The sequence below is a fragment of the Hemitrygon akajei genome, chromosome 9, assembly GCF_048418815.1.
Source record: "Hemitrygon akajei chromosome 9, sHemAka1.3, whole genome shotgun sequence".
Classification (NCBI taxonomy): Eukaryota; Metazoa; Chordata; class Chondrichthyes; order Myliobatiformes; family Dasyatidae; genus Hemitrygon; species Hemitrygon akajei.
This window is the reverse complement of record NC_133132.1, coordinates 96,843,896-96,871,779: the sequence shown is the minus strand read 5'-3', so window position 1 is coordinate 96,871,779 and position 27,884 is coordinate 96,843,896. Positions and strand designations below refer to the sequence as shown.

The 27,884-nt window shown below is 39.4% G+C and overlaps 1 protein-coding gene across 4 annotated transcripts in view; it reads left to right on the top strand.

Annotated features, from left to right (window-relative positions):
* Positions 1-18,433, top strand: part of shprh (SNF2 histone linker PHD RING helicase) — an 83,960-nt gene extending 65,527 nt beyond the window's left edge. For 2 of the 4 annotated variants that reach the window (XM_073056567.1, XM_073056564.1), the window contains exons 26-31: positions 1,279-1,467; positions 2,729-2,821; positions 3,726-3,812; positions 4,549-4,727; positions 7,249-7,329; positions 12,142-15,379. In XM_073056567.1, coding sequence (XP_072912668.1) covers positions 1,279-1,467; positions 2,729-2,821; positions 3,726-3,812; positions 4,549-4,727; positions 7,249-7,329; positions 12,142-12,241 — 729 coding nt within the window. In that variant the 3' untranslated portion in view covers positions 12,242-15,379. Of the gene's footprint in view, positions 1-1,278; positions 1,468-2,728; positions 2,822-3,725; positions 3,813-4,548; positions 4,728-7,248; positions 7,330-12,141 lie in introns of all 4 variants that reach the window. The other 2 variants (XM_073056566.1, XM_073056565.1) reach the window with 2 other exon arrangements.
* Positions 18,434-27,884: the final 9,451 nt, after the last annotated feature.

Genomic DNA, 27,884 nt, shown 5'->3' with positions numbered 1-27,884 from the left:
CTGATTTTATAATTTAATCTTTACCAAGTAATTTACAATCGAAAGTAGCATTTTTGTAATTCACAAATTCTTTTACTCTGTATCAGTAGTAATTGACGCTGACTTGCAGTTTAAAAACAAGCGTCAAAATTATATATGGCAAGCAGGTAAACAGGATTTCAAACAAAAAAAATCTGTTAACATTACAACCGCTTGAATTAGTGCAATATGTTGAAAATAACAAAATGGCCCAAAGCACTTCATGAGAGCACTGTGAAACAAGATTTCACACATGAGGAGAGTGCAGGCCAGGTTTTGAGCAAAAGGAGCAACTTAAAAAAAGAAAGACTGGGAGAGAAGTTTGGGGAAGTCCTTCAGAGCTTAAGACTTTGGCAATAGAAACGGTCAGTGCAAATCAGAATCGTATGAGAAACCAGAACTGGAAAATATTTCCCGCTGCAACATAAACAAAAGCAGCAGCTTGATCCCTAACCAGGAATAGTGTATTGTTTTGTTTTAAGTGGTCTTCAAATTGCAAAGTAAATTTATTATCGAAGTACATATATGTCACCGTATACTACCTAGAGATTAATTTTCTTGCAGGGAAATAGGAAATGCAATAGATCTACAAAACCTATACATACACAGACAAAGACTGATAAACAAACATTGTGCAAAAGAAGACAAGCTGCAAGTAAAAAATAACACTGAAAACATGAGTTGAGAAAAAGTCCTTGAAAGGGAATCATAGAATCAGTTCAGAGTTGTGGTGATTGATGTTATCCACGCAGGTTCAGGGGCCTGATGGTTGTAGGGTAATAACTGCTCCTAAACACGGTGATGTAGACATAAAGGCTTCTTTACCTCCTGCCCAGTGGTGTGGCCTGGATGTCCTGATTGAACCAATATTGGCTTCTGCCCCAGAATATCTCCCCTGTTCGAATGCACTAAAATATATCTTACAATTATCAGAGAGAGATGACCAAGCTTGAGTTTAATATCTTGTCTGAGAGATATTACCTCTGGCAGTATATGCCTAGATTTGGTACTCAAGTCTACAACAGGACTTTGAAATTACAGCTTCTAATTCAGAGATTAGAGTGCTACATATTGAGCCACTGCTGACCCTAAAGTTAAACTGTACAAAACCACTGAAATATACTGATAAACACAAGAGATTCTACAGATGCTGGAAATATACTGATGTTTATTCTGCCAGCTAGTTGTTCATTGTGCTGAAATCTTTTTAATTTGTTTGCCAACCTGTTCTTTCACCACAATCTGTGCTCTTGTTCACAGTGGGCAGTATTGACATGTGGACATTGCTTCTGTAGTGACTGCATTGCCATTATAATAGAACAGTACAGCACAGGGGCTCAGCGAAGCTCTATCAAGTGTGCTATTTGCAGGCAGACAACAACACACAAAGAAATTTCCTATGTATTCACAAATGAGGCTGCAGACAAGGAAGATGAATTCCCTGTTAAGGTAAGCAATCATGACAACAAAATCTTTTACTAATGGAAAATAACTTGGAAAGCGATTTGTATTATAGTAAAGTAATTTAAATATACAGTACACTTTCCATAATTAATCTGAGTTGTCCTCCTGTATGTACAGTCCACTGTTATGTACCTAAAGAAAACCTTGACTTTTCACCTTCTAAGAGAGATTTTATGTTTCTGGTTTACTTTATTGTTAGCAATAATGCCTTCAAGTATATGTAGTGTAAGCATTATAATATTTTCTTGTTACACAATAACAGTTTGTACTTAGAAATCTCTTTAATGTAATAAATGTTCCAAAACACTTGACTGGTTTACACCCTGTATGGATGCATAAACCAAAGAATAACAATAATTTACACATATATATCCCCTACACTTTAAGATAGATCAAGTTGATAAAGATAAAAGATATGACATTAATGATGTCATATGTACATCAAAACTTTGAAACTGATGCACCATCAATAACTCACTCTGAGACGTAAGAAGCGAGATATCGGCTTTTATTGACTGGAAGAATGAACAACACTACATCCTGGAGAATGAGGCCGGGCTCAGGCCTCAATCGCCTTTATACAGGGGTCTGTGGGAGGAGCCACAGGAGCAGTCAGCAGGGGTCTGTGGGAGGAGCCACAGGAGCAGTCCAGACAGGTATATGTAGTTCACCACAGAAACATACAATGAAATGCATTGTTTGCATCGTCAACCAACACAGTCCAAGGATGTTCTAAGTGCAGCCTGCAGGTGTGGCCAGAATAGCATGTAGACAGCTTCCTAATCTGTCCGTCTTTGGAATGTGGGATGAAACTGGAGCACCCGGAGGATGCCCTCGCTGTCACGGGGAGAACATACAAGCTCCTTACAGACAACAGTGGGAATTGAATTCCAATCATTGGCATTACTATGCTGCCCTTTTCCGTGGTTTTATAGAAACTTAATTAACAAAAGTTGGATAAGAAGCTAAAGGAAATATTAGAACAGGTGACTTGATCATATGTATGTTTCTTAAAGGAGTAAAAGGTGATGGAGATGTGGCTGAAGAACTGGCAATCAGTGAATGAAAGAAGAGAGGAAAGCATACGTATGTGGTTACAATAGACAGCTGAGCAAACACCAGCAGTAGAGAGAGCAAAAGAAGTACTCAAGAGATGGAAGTCAGTCTCGGGTTCAGCATGTGACAGCTGGTTTTAGTCTCTCTTGTAACAGATATAATAATATTTTATTCATGCCTTCCATTTCAGGGTAGCCATTCTACTAAAGTGGAGGCTGTGCTCAGGGCACTGAAGAAAATCCAGCAGAGGGAGCCTGGGGCCAAGGCCCTTGTATTTTCCACTGTAAGTTTCATTACTGTGACCACCGGTTATATTTTTGACAACCTCTTTGGTTTGAAGGAAACAGACCTGTTTGTATTTAGTTTTTCTTGATTATTGATTATTTTGTATTTTTTTGTTTTACTGTGAATGCCTGTGAGTAATTGAATCTCAAAGTAGCAAATGGTGGCATATACATACATTGATAATAAATTTACTTTGAACTTTGAAAGGTGCTTCGGGCTAAGAAGGTATAGGGCATTACTTATAGCTTCATTTCCAGAGTAATGTTTAGGTAGAGCAGACCACCTGAACAGAAATTACTTTCATTCCTTCATGAAAGAAGAATTTTTAGTTGTCATCATTTTCAGGAAAAGAAAAAAAATTCTGGGAAAAAAAATTATTACATACAACTTTTCTATGTGAAATCTTAGAATGCTCCAAATAAAGAAAAATATTAATGTGTCCTGAATTAGTTTCTAAATTTACACATTAAATACACATATAGCAAAGGTGGCTAAGTTACCTTTAAAAATGGGCATGCTGCCTTCTAGAAGTGGAATGAGACTTTGCTCAAGGTTTAAAGTCTGATACAGTTTCAGGATGCGGAGAGATTATCTTGTTTTACATAAAAGGCTTGTCTCTAGGTATCAACCATGGCTCACTGAATAGTATTACCACCAATGGGCATAAAGTCGTAGGTTCAAGTCCCACTCAGGAGACAAGTAAATAATTCAAACAGTTGCCCCAGTGCAGTACAAGGAGATTATTGCAAGGGCAGAGCTGTGGTGTTTCAGATAAGACATTAAACCAAAGTTACTCTACTACGTGTTATAAGATCAGCTTTTAGTTGTAAAGCTTTAGTCAAATTTCACCATTCTCTCTGCATTACACTTGTCTGACTTAGATTTTATGTTTTTGCTTTTAGTGGCAAGATGTGCTGGATATAATTGGGAAAGCATTGTTGGACAATGACATGGAATTTGTTCAGATCAATGGACTCCACAAGTTCCAGGTAAAAGATTAAATATCAATGAATGGGACCTGTGAAAGTAAATCTTATGTGACCCCTCTTTTCATTGGCTAGGCTATCATTTGTTTGTGCTGGTTTACTAACTCTGGGGACTTTACATGGTTACCTCAGAAACACTTAAAGAGGCAACTGCAGACTGTGAAATAGGAATTATATATAGATTAAACTAGTTAAATACAGAAGCTTCTCTCTCTAAAAATGATTAGCAAACAAAACACTGGAAATACTCACCAGGTCAAACAGTATCTGTGGAAAAAGGAAAGAATTAACATTTGGGGTCCTTAACTCTTCATCATACAGGTCAATTTTTCCATTGCCTTTATTCACTCTACCTACACCCTCATGAATTTGCATCAGTCCCTTTACTGAGAAGCAATCATCTAACCAACAGCTCTTGAAACAAGAGCTATCCTGTTGTGGTTTGCTGAATTGTTTTCTTTCTCATAGATATGTCTCCTCATTCTTCCCTAAGGGCATGCCCCCACACTGAATCTTATGCCTGACATTCACAGACCTCATTTCTTTGAATGTTCTTCCCTCTACACCCTAGAGCTTTGTAACCTCCAAGTCCCAAACAACCCATTCTACTTCCCGCCCATTTCACCTGTAGGCTGTTCAGGCCTGTTCTAGAAATTCTGCAGCTTTATAATAATGTCTAACTATTAACGTATTTTCACTGTCTTACCCTGATCAACCCAAAACACATTGTATTTTTCAGGAGAATCTGTCGGCTTTTAAATATGATTCCAAGGTAAATATCTTGCTGCTGCCTCTCCACACAGCATCAAATGGTTTAAACATCATTGAAGCCACATATGTCCTCTTGGTAGAACCTATTTTAAACCTTGCCCATGAACTACAGGCAATAGGGAGAGTGCATCGCATTGGACAAACAAAGTGAGTACCAGTCAATAATTAGACTATTTATATTTTCCCAGGTTGTTTTTCTTATAAAACTATCCTTATAATACAAATACTTTGATAAAAGTAATATAAGAAGCCGTTCAGCTCAGCTCACCTTACATCAATGTTTTTATTGTGTTCTTTATCTTATTGTGTATTTTTTTGTGCTGCATTGAATCCAGAGTAACAATATTTCATTCTCCTTTATGCATGTGTATTGGAAATGACATTAAACAAAGTTAAACATCTTAAATCAGTATTTTCTGTTTTTATTTCAGATTTCTGGTATCTACAGTATTTTTCTCTGTAGTTTTTCCCTTTTACACCTTTAGACCAATTATTTGTTTGTTTACAAAGCTGCTATCAACTTCTTTTGCTGCCCCCTTTGTCTATTAATCTTTCCTGCTGTTGATTCACAGAACATGCCTTTTGTTCTCCTCTCCTGTATCTATATCTTCATGTTAAACCTTGTTAGTCCCCAAATATTTCCACTTCTGATCAAAGGACAGAAGCAGTAACTTTGATTCTTCCTTTGGGATCTGGATCAACTGGAAAAATGGGCTGAGAAATGACAGATGGAGTTTAATGCTGACAGTGTGAGGTCTTGCACTTTGGGAGGAGAAACCAAGGTAGAGCTTACACTGTGAGCAGTAGGGCACAGAGGAGTGCGGTGGGACAGAGGGATCCTTGAAAGTGGTGTCACATTGGCCTTCGAAAATCAAAGTATTGAGTACAGGAGTTGGAATGTTATGTTGAAGTTGTATAGGATGTTGGGGAGGCCTCATTTGAAGTAATGTGTGCAGTTTTGATTAACTACCTATTATAGGAAAGATGCCAGTAAGATTGAAAGAGTGAAGAGAAACCTTACAAGGGTTTTTCCAGAACTTGAGGACCTGAGTTATGGGGAAAGGTTGAATAGGTTAGGACTTTATTCCCTAGAGTGTAGGATAATGAGGGGAGATTTAGTAGAGATGTCCAATGTTATGAGGGGTATAGATAGGGTAAATGCAACCAGGTTTTTTCCACTGAGCTTAGGTGAGAATAGAACTAGAGGTCATGGGTTAAGAATGAAAGATGAAATGTTTAAGGGGAACAACTTCATTTGGTGGTGAGAGTGTGGAACTAGCTGCCAACAGAAGTGATGGATGCAGGTTTGAGTTCAACATTTAAGAGAAATTTACATAAGTACATGGATGGGAGGAGTATGAAGGGCTATGGTACTGGTGTAGGTTGATGGGACTAGGCAGATTAATAGTTTGGCATGGACCAGATGGGCTGAAGGACCTGTTTCTCTGCTGTAGTCTTCTGTGACTCTGCAGAAGCTGTCTAGCCTGCAGTCCATTATCAGAATTTTTTGTGCAAAGGACAGTGCAGGGGGAACTCAAAAGGTCAAACAGCATTTTGGGGAGAAAAGAATTCTTGATGTTTTGGAGTGAATCCTGTATCAGTTCTGGTATAGGGTCTAACCCAAATTGTTGGAGAGTTTCTCTTTCCCTACAAAGACTGCTTGACTTGCTGAGTTCTTTCAGCAGTTTGTGTTTTTTTTGCTCCAGCTTCCAGTATCTGCAGTCTCTTTGTGTCACCAGATTATTCTTTTTTTTAATTTATTATAGCACTTCTTGTATTTAAATAGAGTAAAAGTAAATTTAAACAAGAAACAGACAGTGCCTTCCATAACGTAAGGAACCTCCAAATTTAAAATGTACTTGTAAAATATTTTTCTTAGTCTTGGATGCCTCTTGCTGCCATTTGAATGGGTTACTAATTCCATTTGTGCTCGTTGCACAAATTCTTTCAAGTTTTACTCCTAAAAAATTGTATTTTTTATTTTAAAAAGTCATTATGAACTCTGCTTCCACTTCTATTTTTGATTAGACATTCCCTAACCTATCCATATTACTGTGCAAAAAATATTTCTAAACTGTTTATTTTCTTTCTGGCGTGGTGGTTAGCATAGTAATTTCTCAGCACAGAGATCACTTATCAGGGTTCAATTCCCGGCACTGTCTGTAAGGAGTTTTGTATGTTCACCCCATGGTCGCGTGAATTTTCTATGGGTCCTCCAATTTCCCCCCCAAATTTCAAAGATGTACAGTTAGGGTTAGCGATTTGTGGGCATGCCTGTTGGCGATGCTTGCAGGCTTCCCCTGCACAATCCTGTGTTGGTTGACACAAAACAACACATTTCACTGTATATTTCAGTGTTTTGATGCACATGTGGCAAGTAAAGGTTATCTTTGATAGTTTGGCTGCCAAGTTGTCACACTGCAGTTCAATAAATAATTTTGGGTGCTGTATTAAATTTGTTCAGGTTGAAGGCCTTTTCGAGTTGAAAGTCTTTAAACAGAACTGGAAAAATGACAGCACTATCAACAACTGTCACATATCCCTAGCAAAGAGAGGTCAATGTAACTGGAATTTGAAATGAACCTGGTTTCCCTGTGATCTTCTCTAAATGACATTTAGTGTTTGAATTTCTTTATGAAGTGTAAGCATATCTCTTATTTCTTCCTAGGCCAACGGTTGTTCATAGGTTTCTAATTAAGGGGACAATAGAGGAGAGGATGCAAAGCATGCTCAAGAGTACTGAGAAAAGGTGAGTTCAGTTACCACATTGTTTAGGCTTATATTTTCAGTTTATGGAAACAGTGGCATAATGCTTAAATTATTGAGCAAATGACACAAAGACCTTTCAGCACTTTAAAAGCTGAGTCCAAATCCCATCCATAGCAATTAGGCAATTTAAATTCAGTTTATTAAATAATATGGAATTCAAGAAATAAGCTAGTCCCAGTAATAGTGACCATGGTTACCGAATTCATTGTAAAGCCCCCTACCAGTCTGGCTTATATGTGACACCACATTCTCACCAATGTGGTTGGCTCAGTAGCCTTCCAAAATGCCCATAGTAAAGCATACATTTTTTTATTTAAGCTAATTAAGAACATAAGGAGACAGACCATCTGGCATTGATCCAGGCACTGAAACAGCAAATGCACTCCCAGCCTAGCTGACCTTCCAAGTTCCTTGTCATAAACCTTTAGAGACTAGCGTGGAAATTGGGAGAGCAGTTCCATGGACATGTCGAGCAGCAGCCTGATCTAATTATGCTCACAATAGACCCAATGTCCCCAACTCTTCCATTAGAGTCCCTGCACTCATTCTCACCAGAGGTGACAACACAGATATACAGTCAGGAAGGACTGGCTTAGTGTCGGGTTAGACACAAAGAAGCTTTGTACTGCTTACCACCTCCTGACCCTTCTCAGCTGAAGAATCAGTTGAACAATACTTGGAAGAAGAGAGAGGCAAATGATATTGACTGAATGGAGACTTCAATATCCATCTCCAACAATGGCTCAGTGCTAATTGAAACAGCTTAGTTCTGAAGGACAGACAGTAGGCTATGTCTGTGAAGTGGGCTAAATAAGTTAAAGTGAGGGATAAACCTATCTAACATCGTCCTCACCTGACAACTAGAAATTGATGTGCTTGTGTATAATGGCATTGGCAGAAGTGACAAATAATCCAAAGTTCAAATTTCAAAGTATATTTTATTAACAAAGTACATGCATATCACCATATATAACCCTGAGATTCATTTTCTTGTGGGCATACTCAACAAATCTATGGAATAATAACCATAACAGAATCAATAAAAGACCACCCAACTAGGGTATTCAACTGGAGAGCAGAAGACAATAACTGTGCAGATTCAAAAAGAAAGAAAATAAGTAAATAAGCAAGCAATAAATATTGAGAACATGAGATGAAGAGTCCTTGAAAGTGAGTCCATTGGTTGTGGGAACATTTCAATGATGGGGCAAGTGAAGTTGAGTGAAGTTATCCATTTGGTTCAAGAGCCTGATGGTTGACAGGTAGTAACTGTTTCTGAACCTGGTGGTATGAGTCCTGAAGCTTTTGTACCTTGAGTGGTTGGGGTTCCTGATGATGGATGCTACTGTCCTGTGACAGCGTTTCATGTAGATGTGCTCAATGGTTGGGAGGGCTTTACCCGTGATAAAGGCAATATATCTCCAAATGTGTGGAATGTACCTTCAAGGGGAACATCCAGATGGTGATGATGAAGACTGTTGTCTAAGATCCTCTTGGTGGTCAAAGCTGCATGTTTGGGAAGTACTGCTGATGTACTAGGTAGTAACTGCAGTGCATTTTACCCATGTTGTGCTGCTAATGAAAAGGGTGATCGTTGGGGCTACTTTGAACTGGTAGTGTTTAACTTCTTAACATAGAAACATAGAAAACGTACAGCACAATACAGGCCCTTCGGTCCACAACGCTATGCCAAACATGTACTTACTTTAGAAATTACCTAGGGTAACCCTTAGCCATTATTTTTCTAAGCTCCATGTACCTATCCAGGAGCTTCTTAAAAGACCCTATTGTATCTGCCTCCACCACTATCGCCAGCAGCCCATTCCACCCATTCACCACTCTCTGCATAAAGAAACTTGCCCTGACATCCTCTCTGTGCCTACTTCCAAGCACCTTAAAACTGTGCCCTCTTGTGTTAGCCATTTCAGCCCTGGGAAAAAGCCTCTGTCTATCCACACAATCAATGCCTCTCATCATCTTATACATCTCTATTAAGTCACCTCTCATTATCGCTCCAAGGAGAAAAGACCAAGTTCACTCAATCTATGGCATGCTTCCCAATCCAGGCAACTTCCTTGTAAATCTCCTCTGCACCCTTTCTATAGTTTCCTCATCCTTCCTATACTGAGGTACAGTAACCAGAAATGAGCACAGTACTCCAAGTGGGGTCTGACCAGGATTCTGTACAGCTGTAACATTACCTCTTGGCTCTTGAACCTCAATCCCATGGTTGAAGAAGGCCAATGCACCATATGCCTTTTTAACCACACTGTCAACCTGCGCAGCAGCTTTGAGTGTCCTATGGACTCGGACCCCAAGATCCCTCTGATCCTTCACATTGCCAAGAGTCTTACCATTAATACTATATTCTGCCATCATTATTGATCTACCAAAATGAACCACCTCACACTTATCTGGGTTGAACTCCATCTGCCACTTCTCAGCCCAGTTTTGCATCCTATCAATGTCCCGCTGTAACCTCTGACAGCCCTCCGCACTATCCACAACACCCCCAACCTTTGTGTCATCAGCAAATTTACTAACCCATCCCTACACTTCCTCATCCTCATTCTCAAGAATTTACATTCTTGAATTTTATAAATGCAGCAAATGCCAGTTGCTTGGTTTTGATCTTCTGGATACGTTTTGAATGAATTTTTGTAGGATTTTCCATTCAGAGACATTGGTGTTTCCATACCAGGCTGTGATACAGCCAGTCAATGTACTCTCCATTACACAAATATAGAAGTTTTTCCAAGTTTTAGATGTCCTGCGGAATCTGTGAAAACTCCTAAAGAAGTAGAGACACTACCATGCTTTCTTCATAATTGCACTTACCCAGGACAGGCCCTTGCCAAGGACAGGACCTCTGAACTAATGACACATAGGAATTTAAAGTTGCTAACTCTCTCCACCTCTGATACTTCGATGAGACTGGCTCATGGACCTCTGTTCTCCCTCACCTGAAGTCTATAATCAGCTCCTTGGTCTTGCTGACATTGAGTAAGAGGTTGTTGTTATAGTACTGCTCAGCCAGGTTATCAATCTCCCTGCTATCTGCTGACTTATCACCACCTTTGATTTGGCCTACAACAGCGGTGTCATCAGCAAACTTGAATATGGTTTTGGAGCTGTGCTTATAGAGACAAAGTCCCATCTTCAGACTGAGGATGTGCTACCTATTGATGCACCTGCTAAATGGGATACATTTGAAATATATCCAGAAGATCAGAACTGGGCAACTGGTCTTTGCTAAACACTACCAGTTCAAAGTAGCCCCCAACAATCACCATTTTCATTAGCAGCACAAGATCTGTAAAAAGCACTGCAGTTACTACCTAGTACATCAACAGTACCTCCCAAACCTGCAGCTTTGGTTACCAAGCAGAACTTGGAAAATAGTCTTCATCATCACCAAGGTCTGCATGTTCCCCTCAAATGTACATTCCACACTGATGTGGAGGTATATTGCCTTTATCATCACTAGTTCAAATTCTTCCCATTCATGACCCAACAATTACAGTGTAAATTCTGCACCAGAAGGTTTGTGGTAGGTTAAGATGACATCTGAGCTTAAAAGATAATTTTAAGAGTGCATAATTCATCTCCGTGATCATCTTTTACATACTTCTGAAAGAATAGCTAGATCCTTGGTAAAGAAAAATAACATTTCCCAGTATCTAGTACTCGTTCAACATGGAATATTGAAGAAATGCTCTATGGACATTCTTCACTGCTTAGCCTTATTTATTTGCTGTTTGTAGAAGATTGCCTTCTTTATAACAGTAACTGTGTCAAAGTACTATTTTGTCTGAAAGGTATAGTACATTCTGAAATTTTGAAGGACATTGTAATTAGAACATAGAATTGTACAGTACAGGTTCTTTGGCCTAAGATGCCTTGCTGACTATTTAACCTACTCCAAGATCACTATATCCCTTCCCTCCCACCCTGTATATAACCCTCTATTTTTCTATTATCCATGGCCCTAGCTAAATGTCTTTTAAATATCCCTAATATATCTGCTTCTACCACCACCCCTGGCAGTGCATTCCACGCAACTACCACTCTCTGTGTAAAACAGCCTACCTCTGACATCCCCTTAAACTTTCCTCCAATCACCTTAAAATTATGCACCCTTGCGTTAGCTATTTCTGCCCTGGGAAAATACCTCTGGCTTTCTGGAATACACTTCATCTGCTACCACTCTTGACCTTCTACGGGCAAGCCAATTCTAAATCCACACAGCCAAATTTCCTTGGATCCCATGCCTCCTGACTTTCCAAATGAGCCTATCATGGGAAACCTTGTCAAACACCTTATTAAAATCTATTTCCCGTGGATTCTGGTGAATTGGGCAATCAGTTGATCAGAGCAGCTGCTTATTTGGGACAACTCTGAAAGAACAAAAACTAATTGAAAAAATAGGTGTGATTCCCTTTGTTTATGTGGGGCACTGTGCCACTTAATTGGGACAGGAAATTCCTGCCAGTTTCTAACAAATGTTGGTTGCATGCAATTGTGTGGCCTTTAAGCACTGCACTGTGAAACAGTTTTGAAATAGCGTCAGTTGCATGTGTTTGTGTTCAACAAACAGTGATTTTTGTCACTGATAATTGGCAAGATAAAAGCAGTAAGACAATTCAAAACTTTTTGTTTACTGCATCCAGTGCTCTATCTTCATCAATTTGTTTTGTATGTAATTTTCTTAGAAAGGAGTTTGATAATCAGACATTTAAAGTTTTTATATTATTTGGAAATTAATACATTTTTCTTTCTGATTGGTCTTTAGTCATAACAAGTCAGTAATTGTACAATCAGAAGCATCTGTGCTGACAGTGGGGGACCTAGCTGATCTCTTCTCAGAAGAAGAAAGGACTACAGATGGATGAAGGAAGATCACTGCCTATGCACTAAGGTTATATTAAGAAGTATGAATTATGTATAGAAAAATATTCGTTCTCCACCCAGACAACAATGAAACTGAAACAAAATGAACCATGAGTGAGATTGAATTAAGGCATAGGCATTGATTATTTGTTAATAATTCTGAATTTTAGAATGATGAATAAAATGGGGAATTTCAGCTTTCATGTTCAATACTGTGTGGTGTGGCAAGATGAACAGTTAAACCTTGGGTTACAGTAGAGAGGCTCTGCAGTGAAACATTTGCTCCAAATTTTACCACTGTGGCTTCAGTACACTTCAGTTTGCCGTCGGTCCAGAGGTCATGTGACATTTAACTACATAGGGGAGCAACAACTGGACCAGTAACAATTTAGTATTGGGAAAACAATGCAGGATTGAAGTGAAGGGTGAATTTAAATGTAAATCAAGTTTAGAAAGAAGGTTGCATTAAAAAAGAGGGATGAGATAGAATGGAAAAATACAAAGAAATATCTGTGCAACCAGGGAATGAGACTGCACAGTTACACTGAAACCAAAAAAGGAGAGCTTCTGTAACTCTACAATGAAGTTAGAAATTCCTGGAAACTCATGCAGGTTAGGCAGCATTTATGGAAAGGAAAAAAAACATTAGTTTTGTGTCCTAAAGGTTCTTGACCTGAAATTAATTGTTTTGTTTTCCACAGAAGCTTCTTCAACTGTTTCCAGCATTTTATTTTATTTTATTTTTTAGAGATACAGCATGGTCGCAGGCCCAACGAGCCCACATTGCCCAATTACACTCATGGGACCAGATGACCTACTAACCCATATGTGTTTGGAATGTAGGAGGAAACCAGAGCACCAAGAGGAAAGCCACATGGTCACGGAGAGAACATACAAACTCCTTACAATTAGTGGTGGAATTGAACCCAGGTCACTGGTGCTGTTAGCATAGCCACCACACTACTGTGCCATCATTTTCACTTTTTATTCCACACTTGTCATATTTGATCACCATTGCAGAGCCATTGTTAAAGGGATACGTGCACTAAAGAGTAAATAAATTAATGTTTTGTTGAATTTAATGAGTAGTTAATACATACAGCAAATATGCTTTTTAATGAACGTGGGGGAATCTAAGGTGGAGAAGCTGTTTTAAGTGGAACTAGTGGCGAAATCAAGTTTCTGGACGTTCATGGTTAGTCATGCACTTCAACATTAGAGATTGCTGTGCCATTTATCCATAAATTGTAGCAAGTACTAATAACCTATGCTGTTATTTGCATTCAAACTCTTTTGATGGTTGCATTGTGTTAACCCTCTCAGCTGCAATGTTTCTGGTACAAAGAGCTAACTTGTTTTTTTCTCTTTCCCTGTTCTAATGAAGGGTACTGCACCTGAAACGCTAATGATTTTTTTCTCCCCATTGTTGCCACCTGATCTGCTGACTGGTTCCTGCACCTTTTGTTTTTAGTGCAGATTTCCACTCTTTGCAGGAGGAGTTGATGGAATTGTGGGTGGAATAAAATTAGATTAATGTACATGATTAATTTGCTTGTTGATTGGTATGCTGAAAAGCTGCTTCTGTATTCTGTACCTCTCTGACATTAAATACTGCCATTTTCTATCTTCGTACTTTGGAATCTGCACATACCTATGACATCAGAATTTTTTGTCAGAGATATGTGGCTCTTGCAGATAGAAATCTTTTTGAAACTACTGAATTGATAATTGACTTTATATTTTTATAAGTTGATCTTTATGTAAAATGCCTTGGGGGAAAAAGTTGAACCTTGTCAATTGAATCACCAAGACTTCAAAGTTCAAAGTAAATTTATTATTAAAATATGTATATATCATCATATCCTACCCTGAGATTCATTTTCTTTGTACAGGCTTGGTTCAGCTGATCGTATTGTTTACTGTTCATCAGAAGTTTAATGCCACCCACCCCCTCCAGGGACAATATGGTGAAAGTACTACTCTGTGTCAGGTGTTTCAGGTATGAGGTTAAACTGAGGCTCACAAGTGGACATCAAATATCCTGTGCAGTCTACCCAACAACTTATACAGCTGCAACATAACGTCCCAACTCCTGTACCCAAACTGGTGAAGGTCTAGCATGCTAAACATCTTCTTCACCATCCTGTTTACCTGTGATGCTGATTTCCACAAACCACATGCTTGTATTCCTCAGTCCATCTGTTTCATTACTCTCCCTAGTGCCTAATCATACACATCGTACACTTGTTGACTTTCCTAAATACAACAGCTGACCCTTATCTGTAATGAAATTTATTTGCCATTCCTTGGCCCACTTCTCTAACTGATCAAAATTCCCTTGTAACCTTCTTCACTATTAACAAATGGAGTTTGTTATTCTGAGCCCTACCTGTGCAAAATTGGTGTTTGATTCTGATATGTATGATCTGACGAGTAGAATTTTTTCTTTGCACATTGCTATCATGTGATCAAGTTTCACTTTAACTGAGCAAAAACCATTTGATACCCATTAACAGCTTCTCTCTTAAACTAATTCTTCTGTAAATTCTTCTTTCTTTTCAGTCATACACTGTGTAATCATTCCAGCAATAATTTGTAAATTTCTGTTCTAGTAATTATATGTCCTGCTTAATATGTGGATATATTGATCAGGGCAAACCACTGAGGAATTGTGAGAGACAAGTATTTTTAAACCAATAAGGGCCTCCATGGACAGAGCCAGGCAGGATGTCCACCTGCTTACCTAAGGAGAGCGACATGTTTCATTGCCAAGTACTAGTCCTGCAGTCATCAGACCATCACCTCACCACCGTGGATCATTGGATATGACTGGCATGAGCTCTGGTCACTCAAGGTTTAATTGCTAAGTTCTCATTTGGCTTCAGAGTTCTATCCAGTGGCCATCAATGATGTTATTTAACTGGCATTTTGAGCAATAATTAGTCCTGAACTCCTCTGTGGTTCTGAAAAAAAAACTGAGTTTCATTCTGGGAGTATCATTTTGAAAGAAACAATGTCAAAAATTCCATGTTTTTTATGTTTATTATCATTTAAAGCTTTAGGACATTTTTGTTTCAGGTGATACATTTGATTGAGAACAAATAAAGATTAAAATATTCATTAAAAAGTCAAATTTCTAACTTCCTGGCATGCTCTCTGATAATTGTTCGGTATGATTGATTGCTCAGTTGCTGGGTTCAAGGAATCCCCTATTGCAAATATCTAGCAGCAAGTAACATCGAAAGAAGTCTATAATGTTATATACCTAAGTTTTTCTGCAGTATTATAAGCAAAAAAAATTTCACTTCTTATTGTAAAGCCTGGAAAATTCAGTGGTGGTAAGTTCAGTACCAAAGCTTTCATTCTTACATGAGGAAAGGTCGGAATACATGTTATAAACCTGTTATTCTATTCTCCTTCATGATGTTACAAAGAGCCAATAGACAAATTCCCATATTCACATCTTTAAAATACAATCATCCCTGAGATTGCTAGGTTCTTTGTCACATACATTTAACCCTACTAAAATTTAATTTTATAATATATATTAGGAAGAATTTACACACTCAATACATATTTAGACTAGTTTCGGAAAAGACTATCTTCAGATTGCTGTTATGGATGAGATAGGAACATTTAGAATAGACTAGGGCAACATTTTTGGTTGATTAAAATGTTGGTGTTGATAAAGTTTGAGTGGTTGGGAGCTAGATGCTAATGAAATTGTGAATAAAAAAAACTTGCATTTTATGCAGAAATTTTTACATCAATACAGTGTTCCAACTGTGTTACAATCAATGAACTATTTTTCAATTATATGAAAATCAAAATTTTTAAAAACTGCAGATGTTAGAAATCTAAAATAAAAAGGCATATAATGCTAGAACACATCAGATGCGGGTGAAACAGTTAATGTTTCAGTTTAAAGACTCCTTGTCAGAAGGTTTGGGAAGAAGAGAAGTTTATTAAGCTACAGGGAGGATTGTGGAGAAGGATGTCTTGGTGGAATGCAACACTAATTTGGAAGAAATAGCTGAATCACTACTTCAGCTGGAAAGACTGGGTCCCTGGATTGTGGGAAGAAAAGGAGTGATAAGTTTTGCATGACCTGCATTTCCTGTTCATTTCACTCCACAGATTCTGTCTGACTGCTGAGTTCCTCGAGCAGTATTTTTATATATTGAAGAAGATTAGGTGACATATAGAATTATTTCCAGTTATTTCAGATTGTATCAAGAGGACATTTATTGTTAATGATCAGCCAGTGCCATCCGAAATGGCAGAAAGTATTGAGGGACTGTTTATCCCCACTGATATATTATCAGATGATTTGAAGGTAAGCTTCCTTCTATTGAAAATTGTAAAAGAAATTACTGCGAATACTAGGTGATTTTTCCTATTTTGCCAAACTAGCATCGGGAAGAATGTCACTCCTGGCAGGGTGCAGGTTGCAAAGCTGTACATGCAACTCAATTACAGCATCTGTGATCACGGATCGGGGTTCAATACCCACTGCTAATAGAAAGGTCTTTGTATGTTCTCCCTGTGACCAAGTGGACTTCCTCCGGGTACTCTGGTTCCCATATTCTACAGATTTACAGTTAGGGTTAGTGAGTTGGGAGCATGCTATTTTGGCACCTCAAGCGTGGCAACACTTGCAGATTGCCCTGCCCAACCGTTGCTGGTATTATTTGATGCACGTTACACATTTCCTGTATGTTTCAATGTAATGTGACATATAAAGCTAATCTTTATCTAATTTGTATTATTAATATATATTATTTAATCTAATTGTTGGACACGAGACTGCAGATGTTGGAATTTGGAGTAACAAGGTGCTTTTGCTTTTCTGCAAAGGCTTGAATCCCCTCAGCCCGATCATCTCAGTGGATATGGGTTTAGGTTCAAGAGTGGCGCGAGCATTAGCCACTTACAGCTGACATCAAGCTGTATGCCAGAAATGAAAGAGATGTTGACTCACCAATCCACCTGACAAGGGTATACAACAGAGACATTGGGATGTCTTTTGGGCTGGAAAAGTGCAGCCGGATGGTAGTGAAAAGAGACAAACTCATCAAAACTGAAGGCCACACACCAGATGTACAGGACAGCTAAAAATATGTCTTTGGAATGTGGGAGGTAATTGGAAACCTACGTGGTCATGGGGGGAACATTCAAGTTCCTACAAACAACAGTGGGAACAATCCAGATGAGAGGTCACTGGCTCTGAAAACGTTGTGTTGAGCTCTATGCTACTGTGCTGCCCATACCACTACACTACTGTAGCTCCTCATTTACAGCAGATTTTACACAAGCTCTAAATTTATTGATCTGTGCTTTATTGTTTCAACTCAAATTTTTAGCTGATCATGTTTCTGTAGCCAAAGAGTCTGCTACCAAATGAGCTTAAATTAATGCTGTTCTGGGATGTGAACATGTGAACTCACATCTCTGGTTCATTGTGCTTTGTTTTCACTTCAACTGTTAAGTGTGTGAATCAAGCTTACAACTCATTCACAGAGCTGTAAGCTTGATGCTTTTATGCATGTGCCCTCCCTGCTGCCAAGGTAGGTTCGTGCTCAATTCAGCAATTGGCAATTAGAAAGTATATGGGAACCTCTAGAAAAACTGGAGAACCAATTATAGCTATATGGGAAGTTCTCAAAAAACTGCAGTCATTATGCATATAAGATCTTCATTTTCTCATTCCCTATATGCTTAATACAGTCCCATTATTTTACAATGAAAGCACATTGAAATGAGTCAGATGTTCAAAGCAGGACCTTCAAATAGAGACAATCTGTTAGAAAGATACTATTGGAAACCACTGTTGTCTTAATAATACTTTTTAGAAGATTTGTCCTTTTTACTAAAGTTGTAACTAATTCATGTGTTTTTCACAGTATGTGGTGGCTTGTCCCTACTTTCTGGTGGAAAGCAATATAGCTGTTAAATTAATGGTTTTTCACCTTTCTCATATTTCATTGGCTAAGTATTAACACATTATCCATGATTGTACAACTGGTTTAGTTAATCAGGAATTTCTCTTATTCCCACTATAAAAGTGGTGGCTTTTTCAGAGGCGCCATCTTTCTTTTCATTCATCTTAGCTTCATTTCTCAGCTCTTTATTTAGTTTGCTTAGTATTTGTATGTTAGCTTGTACTTTAAAATAAATGATTGTTAAGAATTTAAGACCGCTCGCCATTCTTGATCCGAAAATAAACATAGATCCACAATACTTTTTAAGAACCTCACATAATGATCTTTTTCAGCAATTATTCCAGACACAATGGTTCAGCAGCTTCTTCTAGAACTCATTGCCTAATAAGTAAAATTACCATTTGCACTGGAAAATTGAGCACAGTTTAGCTATGATGTGTCAGTACAATGTCACATGGCTGCAACTTACCCACTGATCCTTTCTCCAAGAGGTTTTCCAAGTTTGTTTGGTACAATATTTTTGAAGGGATTTGTCAGGCTAGAAGGTTATAAACTGGAATGTAAGATCAGATAGAATATCAGATTATAAAGGATGGCATATCCAATAAGGCAGGAGTCATTTGCTACTGCACTGAATTATCAGTTTGGGTACTTAAATACAAATCACTGGAGTGGAATTTGAACTCAAAATGGCTTCACTCAGAGACAAATTCAATTACACCTGATAGACTTGTTGAGTTTGTGAAAGTCATATTATCTGGTGCTGAGAGGAACAGAATTAAGATGTGAAAAACAAGCACATTTTAAGCTGCAGAGTGGGAGGTGGTGGGAAGAACAAAGGAAATGCCTACTGTAGGGTGTGGACTAAAGTAATCAAGGTAACAGGTAATTAGAAACAGGAAAAAATCTATCTCCCTTCTATCTTTCAGTCCAGATGAAAAGTCTTAACTCAAACCATTGACTGCCCATTTCCCTCCATAGATCAAAGTCAAAGTAAATTTGTTTTCCAAGTATGTATATGTCACCATATAGTACCTTGAGATTCATTTTCTTGCAGGTGTTTGCTAAGTTCCTTCAGTGCTCTGTGTGTTGTACTAGATTCTAGTATCTGCAGTCTCTAATGTCTTCATTATAGAATCATTTACACCTCATCAAGGCCATTTAGTGATGGATATTTATGTATGAACTTTCTCTTTTGTGATTTTAATGGGCAAAAGTGCACAGATTCAACATTAGCTGTCCCAGCGCAATGTTTCAATGTATGTGGCCTTGCCAGTAATTCCCATAAACAAATAAATAAAATGCAACAGAGTGAGTGAGAGCACAAGAGAAATATACCCAGTGGCACCTCTACACCTGCTCGTTAATGCAAATATCTAATCAGCCAATCATGTGGCAGCAACTCAATGCATAACAGCATGATGACATGGTCAAGAGGTTCAGTTGTTGTTCGGATCAAATGTCAGAATGGGGGAAAATGTGATCCAAGTGATTTTGGCAGTGGACTGATTGTTGGTGCCAAACGGGGTGATTTGATTATCTCTGGAACTGCTGATCTGGGATGTTCACACATAACAGTCTCTGGATTTTGCAGAGAATGGTGCAAAAAAAAAACATCCTGTGAGTGGCAGTTCTGTGGGTGTAAACACTGCTTCATGAGAGAGGCCACAGGAAAATGGCCAGACTGGTCCAAGCTGACAAGAAGGAGACAGTAACTCAAGTAACCAACAGTGATGTGCAGAAGAGCATCTCTGAATGCACAACACACAGAAGCTTGAAGTAGAGGGGCTACAGCAGCAGAAGACCATGAACACACACTCAGTGGCCACTTTATTAGGTTCAGGAGGCACCTAATGCAAATTAGGTGGCCACTGAGTTTATAGCCATATCTGAGGAGAGATAAAGGCAAAAAAGGGGACAGTTGTCTTCATTTCTCAGACATAAGGCTCATCGCCACATAATGCTGCAGCAGCAATTAATTTGATGTTACTAGAAAAAATACTATTTTCCCTCTCTTTTAATCTAGAACATAGATTGTCTATTTTCCTCCATAGATGCTTTGTGTGTTGCTCTATTTCCAGTATCTGCAGTCTCTGGTGTCTACCTTATAGGAGAATCTTCACTTAAAAGGAGTTAAAGAAGGCAGCTTATCACCACCATGTCCTCAAGGCCATTTAGAGATGCCGGTAATTCCCATACTCAAATAAATAAAATGTCAGCAATGTGACTGAGAGCACAAGAGAAATAGATATTTTAAAAATATTTTGGGAGAAACTGAAATGTGCCTCACTCTTTCATTTTTATTTTAACTTTCATCTTTTACTTGGTTATCCAACCGTAGTGTAAAAGAACGGAGGTTTCCTGCAGTTTGTGTGTGTAGGCAAACTAGCTTACACATGCAGGGAACTTTGCAAGAGTTCTTTGTCTTTCACTGCTTATAAACACTTAGCAAACACAAATGTGAACTAATGTTCCACAGTGCAGAAAGAAAAACCTTGTAACATTCTTGTTTCAGCTGAGGGGTTCTGGTTCAGCTTCAACACTACGCTGACACAAAAGCTGTTTATGCCTGTCAGTATCCTCTCCCATGAATAAATCTAAGCAATGAATGAAGCAAATAATTACCAGCGGTGAAGCCGGTCTGGAACTGTTTTGAAACATTGCGCTGGGACAGTTAATGTTGAATCTGTACACTGTTGGCCAATAAACATAAATCAGTCCTTTGCAGCCAGCAGAGCAAAACATAACCACGCAGGAGAGATGTTGGTGACAACTTTAGTGTCCGAGGAATAAATCATCATTCAAAGGTGGGTTGGAAATACCCTCCATGCCAACTCCTGTCGGTGAACATCAGTTTGGCTTTGTCTTTCTGCTGCTGCTCTGGAAATCTGCTGTCAGCACTGGCTGACTAAACCAATGGAAAATCCGAGGTTGTGCATGGGGATTTCAATTTGCCAGCTCTTAACAGAGAGTGAAGAGCTGAATGCCCATGTACACCTGCCTGGTTATGATGTCACAAGGGTATTGGGAGGGGCCTGTGCTTCTGCTTGTCCTTGAGAACTCCTACCACCCTGTGAATGCACTCGTGAAAGGACAGGAGAAGAACTAGAATCAGAATTAGTTTTAATATCACTGGCATACATTCGAAAAATTTATTTTTAGCAGAAGCAGTACAGTGCAATACACAATAAAAAAACTATAAATTACAATTTGATATATATGTGTGTATGTATGTATTTTTCATATAATCTGGCCTGTAGTGAATTATTTAAACAAACAATAATGCTTAATCAACAACATATTTACAATATTACTCAAATAAGACACACACATCTCTCTGCTTAGCTATAAGCTCCTACTCAATTGAGAATGCATCTCAACCAAAATATACAGAAAGACTTTATAATGCAACTACAATATACAGATGTCTACTGCAGAATAAATTTCAAATTGACTCATTCAGGCCTAAAGATTTAAATGCTGTGGAGGACTTGTGGGATAATGTCTTTCCTGACAGTGAGACTTGTGGCTGTGGAACACTCTGTCTGTAGGGTCTCCTCTGTGGTGGACAGAGGGTTTCACTCTGACAGAAGTGGTCCTGACACCTCTGGACACCATTCTTCACCTTCACTTTTCCTCTTCTAGTTTGTACATCTCAATCTTGGGAAGGTGCGTTTAGGTCACTGAAGTATTCTCTTAACCCTTCCATTTCCCCCTTTATGATTTGATCTCTCCACTTGGTTTCCTCATCCACAACAGCTCCATTTTGATTAATTTGCCTGATTTACCCTGATGAAGGGTTTTGACCCGTAACATCGATTGTTTACTTTTTTCCAAAGATGCTATCTGGCCTTCTGAGTTCCTCCAGCACTTTAATGTGTGTTGCTTAATTAACTTGCCATTCACATTCTGGTGTAAGCCACATTGCTTGTCTATTGTTTGTTTTCACATTGTAAATCTCAAGGCTACACAATCCTGTGTCACTGTCATCTTTTATCAGATTTTTCATCAACAGCATGCAGATTAATGCTCTTTTTGAAACTGCAACTTGACTTTTTAGCTTTTTCTCTTTCATTTGCAGTACATCTACATTTGTCTGCCCAATATGTTAAACCATAAGACCATAGACATAGGAGCAGAATTAGGCCATTTGGCCCATCAAGTCTGCTCCGCCATTCCATCATGGCTGATCCTGGAGCCCATTCAACCCCATACATCTGCCTTCTCACCATATCCTTTGATGCCCTGACCAATCAAGAAACTATCAACTTCTGCTTTAAATATACCCATGGACTTGGCCTCTACTGCAGTCTGTGGCAGAACAATCCACAGATTCACTACTCCCTGGCTAAAAGAATTCCTTCTTACCTCTATTCTAAAAAGTTGTCCCTTAATTTTGAGGCTGTGCCCTCTAGTTCTGGATATCCCCACCAGAGGAAACATTCCACCTCCACCCTATCTAGTCTTTTCAATGTTCAGTAGGTATCAATGAGATCCCCCGCATTCTTCTAAATTCTAGTGAGTACAAGCCCAAAGCTGCCAAACACTCCTCCTATGTTAACCCCTTCATTCCCAGAATCATCTTTGTGACACTCCTCTGGACTCTCTCCAATGACAACACATCATTTCTAAGATATGGAGCCCAAAACTCGGCACGGACTAGAAGGGCCAAGATGGCCTGTTTCTGTGCTGTAATTGTTATATGGTTATATGGTTTATAAAACTGATGACAATACTCCAAGTGTGGCCTGGCCAGTGTCTTATAAAGCCTCAGCATTATTTTCTTGCTCTTATATTCCATACCCCTTTGAAGTAAATGCCAACATTGCATTTGCCTTCATTACCACAGACTCAACCTATAAATTAACCTTCTGGAAGTCTTGCATGAGGGCTCCTAAGTCCCTTTGCACCTTTGATGTTTGTATGTGTCCTACTTAGTGGCACTGTTGTCTTTGAACCTGCATTGATCTGGTGTGCATGTCCCTGCCTCGACGGTAACATAATTTGTTTTTGCATATTTTTCACCTCTCTTTCTAAAGTTGTTAAAATTAAAAACTTTTATTGTAATCATCTTGTGTACAATATCTGTTTAGAAACCAGCTCCTGACAGAAACTCTCTCACTAGATTACCAACAACTTTCTTGACTCAAGCGCATTTCTCAAAGTACAAGTACAAGGTCAGGTTAGCATTCATTTCAAGAAGAAGAGTATAAAAGCAAGGATCTAAAGTTCAAAAGTAAAATTTATTTTCAGAGTTCATACATGTCACCACATACCACCCTGAGATTCTTCTTCTGCAGGCATACTTAGCAAATTTACAGAATGGTAACTGTAACCAGGATCAATGAACAAGAAACTGTGCAAATGCAAATATAAATAAATAGCAATAAATAACAAGAACATGAAATAACAGGATAAAGAGATGTTAAGCTGAGACCATTGGTTGTGGGAACCCCAGAAATAGAATGAGTGTAGTTATCTCCTTTTGTTCAAGAGCCTGATGGTTGAGGGTAGTAACTGTTCTTGAACCTGGTGGTTTGAGTCCTGGGGCGCCTGTACCTTCTACTTGATGGCAGCAGCGAGAAAAGAGCATGGCCTGGGTGGTGAGGATCTCTGATATTGGAGATTGCTTTTCTATGGTAACATTTCATGTAAATGTGCTCAATGGTTCAGGGTTGGGGGGTGGGGGTGTTACTTGTCATGTTCTGGGGCAAATCCACTACCTTTTTGTAAGATTTTCCACTCAGAGGCTTTGGTGTTCCCGTACTAGACCCTAGTGCAGCCAGTCAGCACATTTTCCACCACACATCTATGGAAGTATGCCAAGGTTTCAGATGACATGCCAAATCTCTGCAGACTCCAGAGGAAGTAGAGGCATTGTCGTGCTTTCTTTGCAATTATATTTGTATGATGGGTCCAGGACAGGTCCTCTGAGATAGTGACACCCAGTAATTTAAAGTTACTGACCCTCTCTACTTTTGACCCTCTGGTGAGTACTGGCTGATGGAACCCTGGTTTCCCTCTCCTGAAGTCTACAATCAGTTTCTTGGTGTTATTGACATTGTTGCTGTAATTACACTGCTCAGCCATATTTTCAGGTCTCTCTCCTATATGCTAATTCATCACCCCGTTTGATACAGCCCAATATCATGCTGGGGCTTTATAAGGTAGTAGTCAGACCACACATGTAGTATTATGACAAACAAGAGAAAATCTACAGATACTGGAAATCCAAATCAACACACACAAAATGCTGGAGGATCTCGACAGGCCAGGCAACATCTATGGAAAAGAGTAAACAGTCCTGATGAAGGGTCTCGGCCTGACACGCCAACTGTCTGCTCTTTTCCGTAGATGCTGCCTGGCGTGTTGAGTCCTCCAGCATTTTGTGTGTGCTGCAGTGTTATGAGCTGCTTTGGACCCCTTATTTAAGAAAGGATTTGCTGGCATTGGAGAGGGTCCAGAGGAGGTTTACAGGAATGATCCCAGGAATGAAAGGGTTAACATTTCAGGAGCATTTGATGGCTCTGGGCCTGTACTTGCTGGAGCTTAGAAGAATGAGTGAAGATCTTATTGAAACCTACTGAATATAGAAAAGCCTAGATAGAAAGGATGTAGAGAGGATGTTTCCTGTAGTCTAGGACCAGAAGGCACAGAATCAGAATAGAAGGATGGCCATTGAGAAAGGAGATGAGGAGGAATTTCTTGAGCCAGAGGGTGGTGAATGTGGAATTCATTGTCACAGATGCCTGTGGAGGCCACATCGTTAGATATATTTAAAGCAGGGGTTGATCAGTTCTTGATTAGTAAGGGTGTCAAAGGCTATGGGGAGAAGGCAGGAGAATGGGGCTGAAGGAAAATAAATCAGCCATGATTAAATTATGGAGCAGACATGATGGGCTGAAAGGTCTAATTCTGCTCCTTTGTACATCTTGTGGTGTTATATCTAAATTGTTTTCTGGGACTTTGTGACATCCTAAAGCTCTGTTGCCAATTAAATATTTCCAAAATAGAGACATTATTGTAATACCGGGAAGGCAGTGGTCAATATTTCATAAAGCAGAGTTTCCAAAACAGTAATCCAATAATACTCAGATCATTTGTGTCTGAAATGAAATATTTTTCAGGGCACTATGGGATCTCCCTGCTTCAGTTCTTTTCTCCTGCTGAAAATTTAACCTCTGCCTTTGATTTAAAACAGAAAATGCAGGAAACATTCAGGATCCACAGAGAGAGAAACACAGTCATCACTATACAGACAGTCGCAGAGTTTTAAACAGAGTCTTTGACCTACAACATTAACTTAGTTTCTCCTCCTACAGATGCTGCCTGAGTGTTTTCAGCACTCTTAATATTACTAATTTGTCTGTCTATTTGTTATCAATGTTTACTTATTTGTCTGGTTATTTATTTGCTTGTTTGTTATTTTTGTATTTGCAATTTGTCTTCTTTTGCATATTAGTTGTCAGTCTTTGTATGTAGTTTTTCATTGATTCTATCCCACTTCTTCATTCTACTGTGAATACCTGCAAGAAAGTGAATTGCAGGGTAGATTTTAAAAATGCAAACACGAGGAATTGCAGGGTAGAATACATCGACACACACAAAGTGCTGGAGGAACTCAGCAGGTCAGGCAGCATCTATGGAGATGAATAACAGTTAATGTTTAGAGTCTAGACCCTTCTTCAGGATTGGAAAAGAAGGGGGAAGATTTATTTACTTTGAACTTTGTTCTTGTTTCAGATCTCTAGCATCTGCATTTGCTTGATTTTCATCATCTGTGCTCGTAACCTTTCTGCACCTTACCTTCCCCCCTCCTCTGAGCTCCTCCAGAAGTCTGCTGATGTGTCTTAACTTCTTCCAAGTCCCCTTCATCACTGATTTCACAAACCTGTGTGCTCTTTCTGACGAGCAAAGGCTCAATTTTAAATTTTGAATCAGGTCCCTTGTTAACCTCTGTATCCTTTCCTCCTTCCCTTAGCACTTCAAGTTCTCAGCCCTTTTCCAGTTCTGGTGCTGTGGGCATTCCTGATGTCAATTGTGTCATGGTCCCGATCATATATTCCCTATCTTGCTCCTAATTTCCTTTGATTATGACATGGTCCCGATTGTTAATTTCCCAATTGCTTCCTGTTCTCTTTGATGATGGCACACCTGGTTTCCATCAAGAACTCAGTATAAAAATCTTGACGTCACAACCACTAGTCACCAGTTCGTTGGTCTTTTTTTTCTGTGAGTAAACTACGTTTCCTGGTTGCTTAGAACCGTCTGTTCTAAGTTTAGCTCCAGTTTCAAGGTTTATCTATGAGACTCTGTTTCTCTGAGTCAAGGCTCCGTGTCAAGTCTCTGAGTCCAAGCTCTGAGTCAAGGTTCCATATCAGGGCTCAGTGTCAAGATCCGTCCCTGCTTGCTGTTCGGCATTTATGCCCGTGTAAACATCCAAACTCAATCTCCGTGCCGGTGTCCTGCACTTGGGTTTGCTTCAGTTGCTCACAGCAACATGTTGCTGTGCTGTTAATGGCTCCTCCTCCATTCATCCAGACTCCATCCCTTCCCTAACATCTGCATTTCCCTGCCTCTCACTTCTCCATTAAAACACCTTTTAAGCCGGTCTTCCACACCAAGCTTTTGCTTCTCTGTCGCAATTTCACCAAATGTAGTAAACCTTGCCTGGCAATCTTTCTGTGAAATGTGTTGAGATATGTTAATGTAGTATAAAGTTCCCTATAGACTACAAGGTTCATGTTTTCATGTTTTACTGGGGTGGGGGGCAGAATTGATGTCAAGATAATTTCAGTGTGGTAGGCTGAGGGGACATTGCTAGAGGATAAGGGGATGATCATTTAAACTGAGGAGCACAGAAATTTCTTGTCTCAGATGGTGGTGAATCTCTGCCTCAAAGGCTGGTAGAATCCAAATAGAAATAAATTTACTTACTTTAAACTTTGAGCTCTCTGTTCCAGGTCATCAGAGATGTCCTTCTTCAAAGAACAGGGTTTCTCTTCCTCTACCATTGATGCTGGTCTCACCCACATCTACTCTGTTTTTCAGACATCCACGCTCACCTCATCTTCCCGCCACCTTAACAGTGACAGAGTTCCTCTTGTCCTCACTACAACTCCATGAGCCTCTGCGTTCAACATATCATCCACCACAACTTCTGCTATCTTCAATGGGGTCCAATGAGCAAACACATCTTTACTTCACCCCCCAACCCTCTGCCATCCACAGGGATCGCTCCCTGATTCCCTTGTCCATTCATCCCTCCCCACTAATCTCCCCCCAGACTCCTATCCATGCAAGTGAGAGAGATGCTACACCTGCCCGTACACCTCCTCCCTCACCTCCATTCAGGGCCCCAGGCAGTCCTTCCAGGTGAAGCAACACTTCACCTGTGACTCTGCTAGGGTTGTTTGTTGTATCTCGTGCTCTCAATACTATCTTCTCTGCATTGGTGGTGAGACCCAACTTAAATTGGGGGGGCCACTTTGTTGAGCACCACCGCTCCATCCACCAAATGTGGAATTTCCCAGTAGCCAAACATTTTAATTCCAATCCCCATTTCCAGTGCAACAGTTTGGACCATGGCCTCCTCTTCTGCCATGATAAGGCCACTCTCAGGGTGGAGGAGCAACACCTCATATTCCGCTTAGGTAGACTCCAACCAGATGGCACAAACATTGATTTTTCCCTCCAGTAATTT